The sequence below is a fragment of the Ambystoma mexicanum genome, chromosome 1q (genome assembly GCF_040938575.1).
Source record: "Ambystoma mexicanum isolate Mex_15411 chromosome 1q, UKY_AmexF1_1, whole genome shotgun sequence".
Classification (NCBI taxonomy): Eukaryota; Metazoa; Chordata; class Amphibia; order Caudata; family Ambystomatidae; genus Ambystoma; species Ambystoma mexicanum.
Genome location: NC_090922.1, coordinates 710140476 through 710159046, shown reverse-complemented (window position 1 = coordinate 710159046; position 18571 = coordinate 710140476). Strand labels below are relative to the sequence as shown.

The window sequence follows — 18571 nt, the reverse complement described above, 5'->3', positions numbered from 1 at the left end:
TTCTTAGCTATCTTTGTTTGCTTTTCCGCCATCAAATGTGTTTCTTGTAGCATGGCAATTTGTACTTTTGCTCTATTCAGCCAGGCGTAGACCCTTAATCTCTTGACGTACGCGTTTAGCTCCCTAACGTTCCAGGTGGCTATGACCGCTTTTTCTTGGCCCATTTGGTTGCATTGTCCCGTGGCCCATCTCTTCCCATATGCCAGCCTGTCGGCTTGTGTCTGCTGGTGGGCATTCTTGTTCCATCCTCCAATGATTTCTACCGAATCCCAATCCACTAGCCTTCGTGGACAGTGCAACACTTGCTGCCCTCGGCGTGTTTCTGAGGTGCGCCTGCCACCTTGCTGCCATTGTGATCTGTCCCCCTGCAGCTCTTCTTCACATTGGCCATCTGCCAGTCTCTCAGTGCAGCAGCTCTTCTCGGGGGATCCGGCAGCATGCGCCCGCCATCTTGAATTCAGCGGGCGGAATCATTTATATCGAATTTCGGTGTGATTCCGTCTCCGATTGTTTGCAGCAAACTTTCCAGCTGATCACTGGATGTTCCAGCACCTATGCTTGTGTTTTAGCTGTGTTTCCCAGCAATTCACGCCAGTATGTTCGGATGTTCCACAGGATCTTTCAGGAGCGCACGAGCTTCGCCTCCTACCGCATGGCCCCCAAGCCACGCCCCCCCAATCCTAGACTTATCCTCAAAGTCTAACTCCCTGGCTTCACAAGCTCTCCAGAGAGCATCTAAGCTCATCCTTGTCAATTTGCCATTTGCAATAGATTCCATTGCTTATAATATAGCAATACCAGTGTACACAACTAAACCTCAAATCAGAAAAGTGTGGATATTTTGCAGGTGGCAAGGTTACACACTGAGTCTTAAAAACATTAGCATTCCACCACTGCCACCAATGTAAAGACTGGAGGGGGTATCTGTACTTCTGCCCTCTATATGGCAGAGTAGAGCCACAGAGCACCCCAGGCAAGGTTCTCTATATGGTAGCTATGGACAAGCAACCAAGGCTTAAGCTATCAGGTGGTGATGCAGGCTGGTTCTTAACGACAGTGAGTCCCCAAGCCTCCAAAAAAGAATGTCCACACACTATGTTATGTGCTAACACAGTTTTTTATATAACAATAAGGTTCAGATATATATACACAACTCAATAACACACTTTGTACTCTGGTAATACTAGAATGACAAATCTATACAATCTATGTGGTACTACACTTAGACTTTAGATTCCTTTAAAATGCACCAACTGCTGGTAGTTATAATAGAGCGATCAGCCCGGCCAGAGAAGAACAGAAAGGATTTGTAAGCAATTTGTTTCTAGTGAAAGGCAAACACAAAGTCAGACCAGTGATAAACCTCAGAGCACTGAATTCATTCTTGATATACAGACACTTCAAGATGGAAGAAATTCATCTACTGAGGGACATCCTACAGAGAGGGGATTGGCTAGTAAGGATAGATCTCAGGGACACTTACCTGACAATACCGATCCATCAGAGTCATAGGAGGCTATTACAGTTCCTCTAGAAAGGAGAGAAATGGGAATTCACAAGCTTACTGTTCCAGCTAGCGTCAGCCCCTTGGTGCTTCACCAAACTGATGAAACCGGTAGTGGTGCACCCCAGAGAACCGGGAATCAGATTGATTATATACCTGGACGATGCATGCATAATGTGTCGGGACTAGGAAACGTCAGGACAGGTCAGGATAATGGCAGAATTATTGCAGGGATTAGGATGTCTAATCAACTGGGGGAAATCGGAATTAGATCCAGCCCAGTCAATGGATTTCTTGGGCTTCATCCTGCGGACAGTGCAGGGCACCCTCAGCTTACCCCTGGGGAAGTAAACTCCATCAAGAGAGGGATAAAGTACACAATGATGACAAGGGAAATGATTTCCCTGAGGGAGATAGCTAGGCTGGTAGGCCGACTGTCATCTTCGATTCAGGCCATTTTTCCAGGCCCGCTGCATTACAGGGCTTTGCAACGGTTGAAAATAGAACATCTCAGGAAGGGTTTATCCTACGAGCAGAGAGTACCCATTTCGCAGGAAGCGAGAACTGAGCTAGAATGGTGGTACCACCACATGGAGGCATGGAATGGCAGGGCAATATTTGGCTCCTGCCCGGACCTGGTAAAACAATCGGACGCCAGCCACTGGGGCTTGGGTGCCAGGTGCAGTGACCAGTCGACCGGGGGAGATGGTTGAGCAAGGAATTGGGTCTGTCTCGACTGTCTCGAACTGTTAGCAGGATCCTTTGTAGTCCATTGCTGGACTCACGAAGGAGCGAAATGCGCCATCCTGCTCAAGATAGACAACGTCTCAGAAGTCAGCTACATAAACCGACTGGAAGGGAAGAGATCCAGGATGCTGGCAGGGATAGCCAAGGATTTTTGGCACTTTTGTCTCCAGAGAGAAGTCAGCGTAACGGCAGAACATCTGTCGGGGGAACAGAACCAGGTTGCAGACTAGAACTCGAGACACTTGAGGGACTCCAGCGATTGGCAGCTGGAAGAGTCAGTATTCCGGGAGATCATGCATCGGAGAGGTCCGTGTCAAACGGACATATTCGCTTCAAGGCTGAACAAGAAGATCTCCAGATATTTCAGCTGGAGACCAGACCCAGAAGCGGTAGCGATGGATGCCTTTCTCCAGGTTTGGGGACCAGCGACGGAATACGCATTCCCGCCATTTTCCATGATAGCAGGAACTGTGGCGCAGATCAGGAGACAAGGATCAACAGTGATTTTAATGACTCCCGACTGGAGGGGTCAAGCATGGTTCCTGGATATTCTGGAAATGTCTTATGACTTTCCAATTCTACTACCACACAGACACGACATAGTGCTGGGCCCAGCTGGAGAACTTCACCCCCTGGTTCAAGCAGGGAACCTGAGCCTGATAGCATGGTTGATTTCAGGAGATCCTGGGCCAAAGCCAGGTCTTTCGGGGACAGCTCAAGAATTTATCAGAGAATCATCGGCCCCGGGACCGGGAAGGCTTACAGAGTGGCATGGCTCAAATGGAGTAATTGGTGCATGTAGAGGAAAGAGCATCCCGTACGAACAGATGTGATTAACGTGGTGCATTTTTTGCAGCTCAGGCAGCACAAGCCAAGGCATATAGAACAATCAACACTTACAGATCAGCGATATCTGCTGGTCACGAGTATATAGAAGGAAAACCGGTGGGGGAACACCCCTTGATCTGTAGATTACTGAAGGGAGTTAAATGCATGAGACAACCGACTCTGAAATATTCATGCCTCTGGGACGTGAGCGTGGTGTTGAGGGTTTTTGAGTACTGGCCGGACAATGAAAATCCATCCAGGAAAGCACTCTGGGCGAAACTCACTTCATAATTGTGTTTAATCTCTTGTAAGAGAGTATCGAAGGTCAGAGCTTTATAGGTGGACAGGAAATCTTTTTCTCCCACAGGAGTTATATTTTACATAGAAAGGAGGAAAAAGACGGGGCTGAAGACCGTAGAGTATATGGCTTTCCCAGAAAGACCCAAGGTATGCGCGGTTAGAAGTCTTAAGGCTTATGAGGTCATGGCAGAACAAGTCAGACCCCCAGGAGAGTCTCAGCTGTTAATAGCGGTGAGGAAACCATTTAAGGCAGTGGTGTCGGCAACATAAGCAAGATGGGTGAAATGGTGCATGGCACAAGCAGGCATTGACGTGGGTTAGTTTGGGGCACATTCGACTAGAGGTGCTATGGTGTCTACGGTCTTTAAACTAGGAGCACGCCTAGAGGATATTTTGAAGGCGGCAGACTGGTCAAACGAAACGACTTTTTAGAATTTTTATTTTAGATCCCGATAACTTTGTTGGTGGTAAGCTTTAAACAAGCATAATCAGAGCCTCTGAGTCTTGACATAGAATACAGATTTTCAACACATTTGTATAGAAAGTCATGATTCTATTCAAGACTCAGAGGCGAAAGATTATTCCACCGCTATTAGTGTATGAATGATAACAAGATGTTTATCGATATATTGTTGATAATGGTGATTTCATGTATTGTGCGATTGCCCACCCATTCTGGAAGAGTCGTTTCATTGATGTTATATATGTTTTGACAGGGGCAGAGAATAAACCAGCTTTCTCGTGAGGAGTGTTCAGGGTACTAGAATGAGAGAAGACATCTACCGGTTGGGGCGCAAGTTATTCAGAGGTCGATCAGCTGCAGAAAGAGGAGGAATCACGGAAGTTGGGAGTGTTTATGAGCAACTGTTGAACGTGATTGGACTAAAAGAAACATGTGGAGAAACAAACCTATGAAGCACAAACTACAGATTCACTCATTTTTCTTGGGATATGTAGTTCATTGTTAGTTTGTTGTTCATTATGTTTATTTGTTGGCTGCTCCAGAAGTAAAGAGAAGAACTGAGCATAATCTTTCGCCTCCGAGTCTTTAACAGAATCATGACTTTCTATAATGAATGTGTTGAAAATCTGTATTGTTTAATGCTGCTCGAGAAAACTAAAGAGAAGAGTGAGCATAATCATTTGCCTCCATGTCTTTAATAGAATCGTATTATACTAGTTTTGCTCGAAATGTTACTATAAGGAATTATGCATTGTCAGGTTATTTCAATATGTAATTTTTCCATGTTCTCTCTATAAAGTGTTATTTTATAATTTATTTATAAAGCGCTTTCACCAAAACACTGTGATTAGCATATGTGTACATACAATTACTTTAGAACTACTTCCCCCCAATCCCCCCTTTTAATAAGCCCATCAGTTGCCCGCTGAAACTAACACACAAGATTTGGACAAGAGTCACACACTAAGGTGGACATGAGCGCAGTATAAATATTGGGGACCATAGCATAAACACACTGCAATGTACCGTCAAAAGGGAACAAAAGCTTTTTCGTGTTTGGGATAACCTAAAAAGAATATTCTACCCAGGTAAAAACAAATTAACTTTTGCAAAAAAGATGTTGTCACGAGTCCAGAAGTTGGAGAGGTAATACTGCAGAGGTAATCTTAAAATGAATGAGTACACTAGCCACGCCTCCACTGTGAGATTTGGGGTGGTGCTTTTCAGAAGATAATTGCTGCAGTGTTCACAAAACCGCCGCTGGTGGAGCTGTTCCCCTTCCGTACACACGTTCACAGAGAAGCGCTTGTTACTGCAACTAGCAAAAATGGTGCGTAAACTAAAATTTCACGAGCAGAAGCTGCTGAAGAAAGTTGATTTTATCAGCTGGGAGGTAGATCAGAACTTGCACGAGGTGAAGGTGATGAGAAGATTCCATCTAGAGAGGAGGGAGGACTACACAAAGTGAGTAAACGCGAAACAGCAGTGTTCAGAATCTTGGAAAAACGGGCGGTGGGCTTTGCATTGAGCTATTTTCGTTTGGGGTATAGGTGGGCGACTGCTTTTACAGGTTACACGATTCTAGTGCTGTTGTACTTAAATAGAAAAGTGCTTTATTCCCCAAATCTCCAGTTTGTGAGCTCTTGCGATCACGAGTACGACCAGGGCGCCGCCATGACATATTTCCTGATTCACCATAGACATAGAAGAGGGGTTACTACAAAAATGTAGAAACACCGCTGACATCTTGGAACGGGGGCGATCTACCGTTGCTGTTCACATGTTTTACTTGTTTCTGTTGATAATTAACGACGATATTTTCTAATTTTCCATTGAAAGCCTTACTTGTCCAATCTACACTATATCATCAATCATCAGGTGCTCAGCATTCAGATGATCAGAAACTCGTAGATGTGATACGTGTAAAGTTTTGGAAGATCGTGTGTACGTCACAAGGATTGCGGTACTTGTTTCTAGTATAATAGCATTGCATACCAAAACATGTCGCCACACATTTTTTTTTCCTTACAAATCAAAGTGCGCCCGCATTTTTACAACAAAAAACAAACCCGAGGCCAGCAGCAGTCAACACGTTAAAACAAAAAAAAAGACAATTTGATTCGCTGAACACTAGCAGGGCGATGGTTTCACTTTCGTTTATCGCTGCCGTGAATAAAAACGGTATAAAGAACAGAATAACGCATCTGCCGCCTTGAAAAGTGCAGTATCCAAATGAGAGAAACCTCCGGGGAAAACCATTGAAGTGCTCTACGTCTATATTAGCATCGATATTACCTTTACAAAGGATCGTACGAATGATAGTAACATGGGTTAAAATAAAACGGGTGGGTGCCCGAATGAAATCATGTTACCAGCCCCCACAAGCAGCGGGGCGCATTCCCTTTCACAAGTGAGTGAGCCCCCCACTGGGGATCAGAGCCGTGTTTGGAAAGATGGGGGGCAGAGCAGTGTTTGGGAAGCCTGCGTCAGCAGCTCCACTGTGGGAGGGAGCTGCCCTGTGTGCACTGTGCACAGGGTGTGGAGGCAGCTGGCAGGAGCAAAACTTAGAAACCATAATAAACACAACTCCCCAAAACAAAACAGCACGTCTATTCACCACCATTGTCACGTCCTCTCTGCACTGGGTAATGAATTATTTTTGTATTTTGGTGCTTTCGTAGGAATTCACGCTGATAAGCAGTACATTACAGCCCTTTCAATTTGTTCCGTTGCTGCCCACCAATATTGTGTGCTGATTTTACTCAACTATATATATATATATATATATATATATATATATATATATTTTGTTTTAGTTTCGGTTATTAGCCAAAATTGTTGCACTGGAGTACATTGTAGAGATTGTTGCCTCATGCGCGTGGTTTGGTTTGAGTAGATGCGTTGCGTGACAGCAGAGGCAGTTAGTTGGCTGGGTGTCCGTGTGCGGGCCCCAATTGAATAAACCTGTGAACCTACTTTACGGGCCTCACCTCGTTATTTTAGTGGCGACGAGGATCAGGGGGCCCGCCACGGCTTCGAAGACAGTGATCCGCGGCGTGTGATTAGTCTGCATACCAGCAGCTGCGGCGCCGCAGGAGTCCCCGTTCCCCCCCCCCCATGGGCCTTTCATGCTCTGAAGGACGCAGAGCTACGCGGAGCGGCGGCGCTGCAGGGGGACGTCTCCCCAGCCCACGCTGGGCACTAAAAGCAGCAGCGCTCCCTCGGCCTGCAACAAGGACTGAGTCCCGCCCCTACCACATTGAATGAAGATCATTGAAGGAGGTGAGGAGTGAGGGGGGAGGGAACCAATGGGAGCGGTCTTTTGGTTTGCGTGCCATTAAAGGAACAGGACAGGATAAAAAGGCACAACGAAAGGAAGGTCTCTGCTGAGACACAAAGAAACGCCAAGCACAGCCACACTGCTGGCTGGTGGATATTTTATAAAGGCAAAGAAGGCAGCCAGTAGATTTGGTCTGAGGTATCGGCAGTGTTTCTTAAATAAACATGGCTGCGGCAAGTATGTCTCCACCTCCGCCCTTTCTCTCTGAGCCAGGTACTCCAATCATAAGATGGGATAGGTGGAAAAGGTTATTTGACACCTATTTGATTGCCATAGGTGGCGAGAAATTCGCTCCAGCAAGAAAAGAAGCCATTCTTCTTCATAATCTAGGCACAGAAGGTCGTAGTGTGTACGACGGTTTGAGGTCAAGGAGAGGTAGACCAATACTCCGTGGCGGAGAAAAAGTTAGAGATCCACTTTGAGGCAAAGAAAAATCTCACATTTGAGAGGCACACATTTTTCAAAAGAGTACAAGACGCACAAGAGCCAGTGGAGAACTTTGTGGCAGCGTTGAGGTCTCTCAGCCACACATGTGAGTTTGGACTGTTGACAGACTCTCTCATACGAGATCAATTAGTCCGCTGTACTAGCAATTTGAAGATACAAGAAAGGCTTTTAACTAAGGACGTATCATTAGATGCAGCTGTGGAAATAGCCAGAGGAATGGAGCAAACACACAGGTACATGAGTACTATGAAAGGGGACAAACAAGAAGCAGAAGTGGCAGCAGTAAGAGGAAGGTGAATACGAACAAAGAAGTCAAGTGTTATAAATGTGGCAGTAACAGACATATATCCACGAGCGCATTTTGTCCCGCGAGAAACGTTTCATGTCTCAAGTGTAAAAAGAGGGGACATTTTGCAAGAGTATGTCGAGATTTGAAGCAAGTCCAAAACATCGAGTCAAGGATGTCGGAGCAGGAAGAGAATTTCACAGAGGTGCAAGGTGCTCAAGTTAAACATGTGCTAGAGGTAGCAGAAGGGTCAAACAAGGTAAATGCACCAACGGATGTATTCTTGATAAATGGTAGAGTTGTAACAAAGTGGACAGTTGCTCACCATGGACCTTGATGTCAAGGAGAACATATGAAGACTGCCTAAAGGGGAATGTGAGAGACTTACAAGAACACAAGATAGAACCATACGCATATGGCAACGTAAAAATAGAAGTTTTGGGAAAATTTCCTGCTGCTATAAAATACAAAGGATGAGGTTGTGAGTCAGAGGTGTACGTGACCCAACAGGGTTCATCCTTAGTAGAATGGGGCGAGCAGAGGAAGTTGGGAATCAGAATTCAAGCAAGTGCTGAAGAGCCTGTCACCACTGCAGAGATCAAGGATAGATGGGAAAAGGAGTAGTGTTTCAAGAGGAATTGGGAATATTAAAGGGATTTGAACATGAAATACATTTGAAAGCAGGAGCTATTCCTAAGGTACACAGAGTGAGGCCGATACCACAAGACCTCAGAGAAAAGCTGAAAAGAGAGATTGATACACTCTTGCAGAGAGGCATCATAGAGGAAAGCGAAAGTTCAGAATGGTTATCACCAGTGGTGGTGGCGGCAAAGTCGAGTGGAGACATAAGGCTTTGTGTAGACTTGAGGGATGTCAATAGAAATATATTGATTGACAGACATCCACTACCGATAATTGGTGATATGTTAGCAACTCTTGAGGGTGCCAAAGTATCTTCAGTCATTGATTTGTCTCAAGCGTATCATCTGATTCCCCTGAAGGAAGAATGACAGCATTTGACGGCGTTTGTGACAGTGTTTGGAACTTTCAAGTACTGTAGAATGCCGTTTGGGCTTGCTTCGGCAGCAGCAGTGTTTCAAAGAATGATGGACAAAATAATGGAGGGAGTGAAAAATGTAATAGTGTTCCAGGATGACTTGTTGATATATGCTGGCTCTAAAGATGAACATGATGAGATTTTGATTCAAGTGTTGAACAAATTGTCGGAAGTTGGTTTAACTGTGAAGAGGAACAAGTGTATGATAGCAGTTGGAAGAGTGGAGTATTTGGGGCATGAGATTGATGAGCATGGAAGAAGACCGAAGAGATGTTTGGTGGATGCAGTTAAGGGGGCACCAGTACCAGATAACAAAGAACAAGTGAGTTCCTTTTTAGGGCTAGCAGAATATTATCATAGATTTGTTAAAGACCTTGCCATGGTATCCAGTCCTTTGAGGATGTTACTAAAAAAGGGTTCAAAATTTATATGGTCTCCAGAATGCATTGAAGCCTTTGAGAGCATTAAGGAAGCTGTGGGTGAAGCACCTTTGATCGGGAGATTTGACCGCAGGGACAAGATTGTGTTGGTGGTAGATGCAAGTGAGTTGGGGTTGGGGGCGGCTCTCATGCAATATGATAAAGACAATACGGAAAGAGTGGTAGCGTTTGCATCGAGAGCGCTGAGAGTAGCGGAATGTAAATACTCTGTGATGGAGAGATGTATTGGGTGGTGGTTCATTTCAAATATTTTCTATGGGGAAGGCAATTCATAGTCCGATCGGATCATAAACCGATGGTCCAGTTATTTGAAAGTGGAGGATGGGCTTTGGGGTCACCAAGAATAAGCAGGTGGGGTTTGGGACTTCAAGGTTACAATTTCGAAGTGAGTTATCTTCCAGGAAAGAAAAATATAGTAGCGTACTGTCTTTCTAGACTTCCCATAGAAGGAAAGGAAGAATTGATGGATATGGATGCCAGTGAATCAGTGGTTGCAGAAGTAGTAGCAGAAATGATGGACGCTATTGGCCAGGAAAAGTGGATAAGAGAAGAGGATACTGATGTTTGGTGGAAGGTAAAAGAAGACCTTAATATTTGTAATGGCAGGCTAAGGAAAGGACGGAGTGTGGTTCCTCCGGAAAGTCTTAGAGTTTGACAGAACTGGCACACCAGGGGCATCCAGGGGAAGGAGTCATGAAAAGGAAATTGAGACAAAGTTATTGGTGGCCAGGCATTGATAAGATGGCGGAGAGATGGGTGAAAGATTGAGGAATGTCAAAGCAGTGACAAGAGTAGAATTGTAAGAGAAACTCCTTTGGTTCCTATTGTGGTTCCTGACCAGCCATGGTCAAAATTGGCAGTGGACATCATGGGTCCTATATCAGGATTAGGAGGTGGGTTAAGATTTGTTTTTTTGATTGTTGACTATCATTCGAAATGGATCGAATGGGAAGCGGTTAAGGAGGTCACGGCAAGGGATCTAATTGCGTTTCTGGAGAAGGTGTTTCTTAAGGAGGGTGTACCTACAGAGTTAGTATCAGATAATGGAGTACAGTTTGTTTCGGAGGCTATGAGGAAGTTTCTGAGTGGTTATGGGATAAAGCATATTAGAACTGCATTATACCACCCCAGGGCCAATGGTCTTGTGGAGAGAGTTAATCGATATCTTAAGGGACTATTGCAGATGGCCATGAAAATGAAGCAGCCGTGGAGAGAGGTGTTGAATTTATTGACTTGGAATTACATAACGACTCCACATTCTGTGACCGGGGTTTCTCCTTTTGTGTCTATTTTTTTTAATTTTATTGTATATGGTTTACAAGAAACCTTTACACAAAAAAAAGTTTAAGAAGAAAGAAAACATTCATTACATGAATTTCGAATATACAAACAAAGATTAAAACATAGATCCAATTTCCAGAGAACAAGGGACAAATTTAAATTTGAACGGTTCAGTGCAAAATACAGTGCAGCATTGAAAAACATACAGACATAAAAATTTTAAAAAGTTCTAAAATAGAAAATAGGCATTCAGGAATTGAACATTTCATATAAACGAGCATAATCATAACAGAGGGGGGTATAAATCTAGAGCTTTCATAAAACCCGCCACAGCAAGTCCATCCTTAATATTCGAAATAGCGAGACACTGTGACCAGATCAGATTGTCCGCCCCCATTTGACCTATTACATTAAAGCTAGCTAGATATTTGTCCCTTAAAGATGTCAAAGCAGTACAATCTAAAAAGAGATGCCGAGAGGTTTCAATCACCCCCAGAGTTTTGAAAAAACGACAGATAGGGTCTAAGTCAGAAAACTCCTTCCTTTTATGTAAGACTTCCCGGGTGGGAAGGAGATTCCATCTGAGTTTGATGAGAAGGGAACAATAATATCTATTGGGAAATTGAGTCAGAATAAAAGACAACAGGCCTCTTTTCTTATGGTCGAATTGTAGGTCTCTCAAAGAGTGATACGAATGTAATTTTTCAATAGTGTTACTCCAATCCTGGCTGAAAAGACACTCCTTAACCTTGTTGGGATTCGTTAGTAGAGTGTCCCTATCAGTGGAAATATCCGACAAGGTCTTGTCGCAGAGATCACTGAATGCGTTGAGATATAAATTATGGACTAAGTGTCCCTGAGAAAAAATCATGTGACCCACATCAGCATAGAGGGTGTCGGGTTTAAGAGAGAGCAAGGATGAAAAAAGGGAAAGGACCCTCCAGAGAATCCTGGCTCGCAGTGAGACTAGCCCTAGTTCATACCTTATAGCCACTGTTGGAATAGAATTTGGTAGTTTTAAAATTTTCCTCCAATAGATACCCTCAAGAGAGTCCCAGAAAGTCAAAAGTGCAGAGTAGTGAAGTTCCATTCCGTATAGAAGCTTTGGAGTAACCTTACCCTTAAAAAAGTCTACTACAGGCTTAAGGGAGAACATGTAGTATTTATTGTCTAATCTAAGGGATTGGGAGATGAGTGGGAGCAGTTTATGTCTAAGAAATCGTCTAAGTTTAATCGCCGAGGGTTGGGCCAGTATCAGAAAGCCAAGATAGACTATTTTATGTGCTCTGATTATATTTTCACCACCTATTTTCCATACTTTGTTGTTCCCCGTTCTCCCCTTTGAGAAGACCATTGTACGGGTTTTGCTCAGGTTAATCTTAAGCCCATTAAGAATGGCGTATTCTTCAAATTTGCAAATGAGCCTCTGCAGGCCCACTTTAGTCTGATCAAAAAGAAGAAAATCATCGGCATAAGCCAACCATGAGAGCCTCAAATCCCCAAGTTTAGTACTCACCATGCCTGTATTTCTCAGAAAGTCATCCACATCAGCCATATAGAGGATAAAGAGACGGGGAGCTAGCGAGCAACCCTGTCTCACCCCAATACGTGTCCTTATCCTTCTGGAGAGGGTTCCTTCCAGATCAAGCCTAATATGGACCCCCGAGTTTTCATACATTGCCATAATAAGAGTTAAAAGACCGGCCGGAATGCCCCATTTGGTTAATTTTTCCCATAATCTTGACCTGATAACCAGATCGAATGCATTTGACAGGTCAATAGACGCAACATACAGGGGACCATCATATTTACCCCAGGTGGGACTCTGCAGGGCACTAATAATAAGACCATTAAGATTAGTTGAGTGGCCTGCCCTAAAACCTGTTTGTTGTTTGGGGAGAATATGATTATCCTTAATCCAAACGTTAAAATGGGAAAGAAGCATAGAAGCAAAAAGCTTACAGTCCGCATCAATAAGCAAAATAGGTCTGTAATTTTTGACCACAGTACGCAAACCTCTTTTAAAAATTGGAACAATATGAGCAGTTTGCCAACTAGTAGGTACTTTCCCAGAATTGACGACATCTTGAAAAAGCAGGGAGAGGAGATTGGCCCAGAGATCTGGCTCAGCTTTAAATGTATTGTTAGTTAGGCCATTAGGCCCCGGAGCCCTAGATTTCTTGGCTTTGGAGATGAGTCCTAATGCTATCTCGGAATCAATAACAGGCTTCCAAGAGACCTTAGAGGGGTTGTTCCCGGAAGACAATAATCTAATCCCTCACCCCCAGTATCAAATAGTTCGGTATAATGCTCAATCCATTGAACCTCTGGGATGGCGTTCAGCTGGTCAGCCACCGCCACATTGTCTAAGGTAGACAAAGTAACCCAGAATGCCCTCAAATCTCGTTTTATTAACACTGCAAGCATATGCTCTGCATCGTTTTGTAGCATAGTAGCTTTTCTTGACTTAGAGTAATTTTTAGGGCTTGTATACCTCTAATAAGTTTCCTAGTGTGACCCTGTACATTAGCCAATTCTTGATCAAATCTATGAGGGTGGGATATTTTAGAAACTCCCTTCCTAAGATGGCCATGAATACTGCAGTGAAGAGCATTAAGAAAACTATCGAAATGAACTGTGTTGAAAACTGCTAATTTCCAACAGAAAGAAGTATGGTTAAAAGAAGAAATCAGTTTACGGTTAAGTACCCTGATATTGAGAGGTGTCCAACGTACCCCTGTCCCTTGTCCCACAGTTTGGAGATGGGTAGGACCCCCCGCTGGCAAAGACTTAATGGGAAAAGGACAGAGAAATGAACCCCGGAGGATACCATGATCACTCCATGAATTAAAAGAGACCTCGACATTGGACGAAAAAGGAATAAGGGAATGATCTACAAAGACATAGTCTAAGGTAGATGTTGATGAAGATCTGCGCCATGTGGGACAGGGTAAATTAATGGCGTCATAGTAGCCATTAAGACAAGTTAGACCAACTGAATCCAGGGCGAAATTCCAATGACGCCCCGGTACGAATTTCAGGCCTAGGCGAGAATCATCCTCCATAGCCAGTCCCAAGTCATCATATTTGGATTCAGAAGAGATGGAGCAATCAGAGTTGAGATCACCTGCCAAAATCAATTTACCTCTAGGGTACAAAGATCTCCAAGAAAGAAGCATGTCCGTTAACCTTTGCAAAAACGGCTCAGGAGCAGAGATTCCCTTGTGTCTATGAAGGGGAGAGAACCGGGAACAAGGCTGTGTCCAGGATGGCTAGGGATGGCTAAAGTTGTTCAAGTTGATAGAGATCAGATTATGAAACACATCGCAGAGAGTCAAGGGAGGAACAAAATATGGTTTGAGTCTAGAGAAAGAGTGAAAGATGGGGAATGGAAGGTGGGAGAGATGGTATATGTGAACAATCCCAGATCGGTGAATAAATGTGTATATGTGCAGTGAAAAAAAAGTGTAGTGATTTTGGAAGGTGAAGAGGTCTGGTCGAAAAGGAGGATTGCCAGAGCAGGTGAAGGGATTGAGAGCAAGGAAAAAGGGAAGTTGTGGAGCATGATGAATGTGTTGAGAAAGAGGAGAAAGAGGATGATGGATGTAATAAGAAAAAGAAAACTTTTGGAGAGGAAAATTCGGTAGTTGGTTTACGTAGGACAATATCAAGGCCTGTGTGGATGAATGATTGTGTATTAAGAGGGGTAACAATTTAACAATTTTAAACAATTGGTTAAAATATTTAGGCATTTCTGCTGTTTATTATACAATTGTGCTATGTTTTTTTAGGTGAGAAATCGCCTTGATTTTCCACATTTTAATCCTGTGTTTTATTTGTTGTATTAGTGAGGTATTAATAGTTTATTCAAAAGGGGGGAGATATGTAGAGATTGTTGCCTTGTGCTGTCACGGGCGCTTGGTTTGGTTTGAGTAGATGCGTTGCGTGACAGCAGAGGCAGTTAGTAGGCGGCGAGCATTGGCTGGGTGTCCGTGTGCGGGCCCCAATTGAATAAACCTGTGAACCTACTTTACGGGCCTCACCTCGTTATATCATACATGTACGGGGAGATGGCACATGAGGAAGGACACAAAGCTTTTAGGTGTTGTTTGGTTATTCACTCACCCATAGACTGCCTGTGCCACGTTAATCCCTATTTATTGTTTAAAGCGCTCTCGAGCAGCGCAGCGCTTTACAGAGTATGGGTACCAGCATTTGGGTTGGGATCTTTTAACAGTAGTGCAGTACTGGTTACTTGAGGTCTGCGTCGGTATCTGCATCCATTGGAATTAGTCCTTGGTCGGGTGCTGAAAAAAACATGTTTTAAAACATTTGCCAAATTGGAGAATGTAGTGTCCTGGACATCTGGTCAAACAGGAAGGACTCAGGAAACATGCAGGACCAGGTGAGTACAAAGGGAAATGTACTTTATTGGTTACAGGTATCATTATAGAAGGTAAGACAGGATAGCAGGTAATGTACATCCTTGCAGTGTAGCCATTCATGAGACTCCCGATTTTTCTATTAAAAATATTGCAATTTTTTAGTCACTCCTGCCTAAAATAATAAATCCCCAATTCCATCCTATAGGGAAATTCCTTTCTCCCGCTTTCTGGTGCAGAATCTCCCTCCCATGTGTTCGGCAATGATGGTATGTATGAGTGTAGCTCCCATCCTGAAGGTCGAGTCCAACGGTCAGACCTCAAATCTACAGACCCTGAGGTTCCACATTCCACAAGCTTACTAATGCACTCATGATACTACAAAGAATTATGGGGGCATTCCGAGATGGCACCGGAATAGAGTTCCAGAAGATGGGTGCATGACAAGAGGTTTATGGATGCTCTCTTTGCTGACAAGTTGTAATTCAAGCTGATTGGTTGATTTGCTGTGCGAGGAGCATACACCACCAGATCTGTGGTGCGTAACCGATTGCTTTATAGATGATACATGCAGTCTTGAACAGTATCCTGATCTGCAGAGGAAGCCAATGTAGTTTGCGTAGGATGGGGCGATTCGGTCAAATTTCCGTATGGTGGGCTGCTTTTAGGGGAGCCAAATGAGCAGCAGGGAGCCCTGTTAGGATAGCATTTTTCCCCCCTGTAGCCCCTACCCCTACACCCCCCCCCACAGGGGCTTACACTACGGTCTGGAAGTCCTCCAGCTGGCTGAAGGGTTTTATTATTATTATTTTTTAAGGGCACATGTTCATAGCTAGGCTACTTGGACCTTCTTGGTTATATGTTTCTGGAAAGACAGACTGCTGTCACTGGTGAAGCCTAATTATTTTGCTCAGTCTGAGAGTTGTGGATCAATTCTTTCAAGGCGCATTATCATTGAGGCATTGTTAGCCGGTGGACCGATGAGAACACATTCAGTCTTGGGTGGGTTTAGTTTGAGGTAGGTAGTTGACATACAGGACTGGAGGATGGCTAGGTAATCGTGTAGATGAATGATGTCCTGCGCACTATTTACTCTCATGTACAAGTGAGTATCATCTGCATACTGGTGGATGGCTATATTATGATCTTTGAGTAGAGTGCCCAGAGGCTTTGTTAGGCAAAATCACCTGCATTACCCTTTGGGAACTCTACAGGCAATTAGGACTACAAGTGTAAGCACAATTTCACCTTTGGTATAAGCCCGTACTACACAATAAAGTGGTAGCGATGGCTGAGCAGCCAGACTTATCTCAAGAGTTTAAGTGAGCAGTAGAACAAGTTACACAAAGAACCAACTAATACAGTGATTCAAGTAAACACTTATTCAAGGTTTCTTGGTAAAAGAATATACAATTATTTACTCAGTCAGTTAGAAAACATTACACTAGCATAAGCAGCTCAATATCGCACACTAATAAACCACAAAAATCCAACCGGTAAGTAAATGAACAAGTTTAGCTCCAAATGAATTGGGAGCAAAATGGCACTTCAGATACTTAATAAAGGGGTAGAAATACATTCATAGGCAGGGCAAAGGGTTTCAGTTAAATACAACCAGAAATTCTTCTTAATAGGCCTGGGCCAAAGTCAATGGTTCAGAGTCTTTTGTATAGGATAGCACAGCTCTGGTATGTAACGGTTAAGTCTTTGCCACGGAAATTAGAAGAATTTGGCTAGCCGAAAAGTTTGACGAATGTTAAGGGAAGGACAAGCCTTCGTAGTTGAGGAAAGTTTCATGCACTTTCTCGATGGCCGAAAAGAGTTCCTTGCCGAAAAGAGTCCCTGACTGCGTTTGCACAGTACCTTGTCAATGAAGAAAGCTGTAACTGAGGCAGTAGTTCCTGGCAGTTCGAGAAGATCTGGCTGTTCCTGAGCTTCAGTCATGGGGACAAGATGGACGACGTTGGGAGGTTCCTGCACTGCCCAAGGATGAGGCCAGAAGCTGTAGGAAGATGTCGGTTTAAGGTGTGAGTGCCCTAAAGTCCACAAGCTGGTTTCCTTCCCTCTGGCTATCCGGTTTTCAACAGCACTCTGATGAAAATTCGACCAGATGGGGACGGTGTCCAGGGGGCTTGCGAGTTGGTTGTTCTCACCAAACTCAAGGGAAGAAGTTAACCTTGAAGGGCTTCTCTGTCGATGTAATTTCAGGCAATTCGGACCTGCAGCAGGGCTTCACCGGTCGTCCAGGAGTTGCAGCAGTCCTCTTACTTCAGCTCGTCTTCGGTTCTTTCGTTCCAGTGGTCCCAGAGACCTGCTTTTAAACAGTTTTCCCCCATTCATTCCGGCCTGGCTGTCACTCCACAGCAGGGTGGATGTCCTTGCTGGACGGCCAGCCAGCCAAATGCGCCAGAGTGCATTCAGATCTCCTAGGAGACTAAGCACAAGGAGTTTCGGGCACCTCCCTCACATCCTGTCCACCCCAGACACCCTGGCGCCAGAGGAGGGCTTCAGCACTGAAGCCCGCCAAAGGCCAACAAAGGGTCCAAACCTGGTTTGGCGCGCAGAGACAAACACAATGACCTTTCCTAAAAGAAATGGCGGAAAAAGATGACCGGAGTCTGTTTTTACAGATAGGTCTTGGTGCCATATTGAAAAACATGGCTGACCCATTTTTAGCTACCTTTTGTTAGCGGTCGGGAAAAATCATGGTAGTTTGATCTAAACCACTACCACCAGCCATTTAAAGTAGGAAAGGGTAACATTTTATTGTTACGTAAGTGTTCTGACTCGGGAAGCTAGGCAACCCCTCCAGCACTCTACAGTAAGATAGTGTGTGCTGGGTTAGTAAATTTAAAGAGACTAGTAAAGTCAATTTGCTCTGGGAGACGGTAGTCAGTCCCAGAGAAGGTATTTAAACCTTGGGAAGTCTGAAAGACATCCCTGTGCCACCACACTGAAGGTGCTGTGTGGCATACAGAAAAAGATGATGCCTATGGAGTTGTTTTAAAACTCCATAACCAAAGAACACAAAAGTAAAACACACATCAAAATACATGGAAGAGTGGGGAAAAAAGGCTCTCACTCTTCTAGGTAGAAAAATCAAATCCTAGAAATCCAGCAAAGTTGCTGGGGGTCTCAAAAGGTAAGGGAAATTGGCACATTTTGAGAGTTCTCCCTAAGAGGCTCCATGTAAAGCTTAAAAAGGATTGGTGAGGCGATGGAGCTTGGGTAATCCGCAGGGGACCTGGAGTCGGTAAGAACGCAACCAGTTCATCTGGACGGCCTGGTGTCTGCCTGAGAGGTTGGAGGAACACCAATTCAGGACCGCGCCAGAGAATCCCATCCTGTTGGCAAGTAGGGAGAGAAGGATGCAGTGGTTGATGTTGAATGCAGCCAAAAGGTCAAGGAGGCATGAGTCGCCCGTATCCATGATTTGGATGGCATTATTCACCACCTGGATGGTGCCTGTCTCGATGCTGCACCTGGGGCGGAACTG

The 18571-nt window shown here is 44.3% G+C and overlaps 1 protein-coding gene across 2 annotated transcripts in view; it reads left to right on the top strand.

Moving 5' to 3' along the window:
• The first annotated feature begins 5084 nt into the window (after nucleotides 1-5084).
• Nucleotides 5085-18571, top strand: part of IMP3 (IMP U3 small nucleolar ribonucleoprotein 3) — a 143847-nt gene continuing 130360 nt past the window's right edge. Inside the window, exon 1 of one of the 2 annotated variants that reach the window (XM_069641337.1) lies at nucleotides 5085-5306. In XM_069641337.1, the coding sequence (XP_069497438.1) occupies nucleotides 5170-5306 (137 nt within the window). In that variant the 5' untranslated portion in view covers nucleotides 5085-5169. Of the gene's footprint in view, nucleotides 5307-6108; nucleotides 6253-18571 lie in introns of those variants that run through there. The other variant, XM_069641338.1, reaches the window with a different exon arrangement.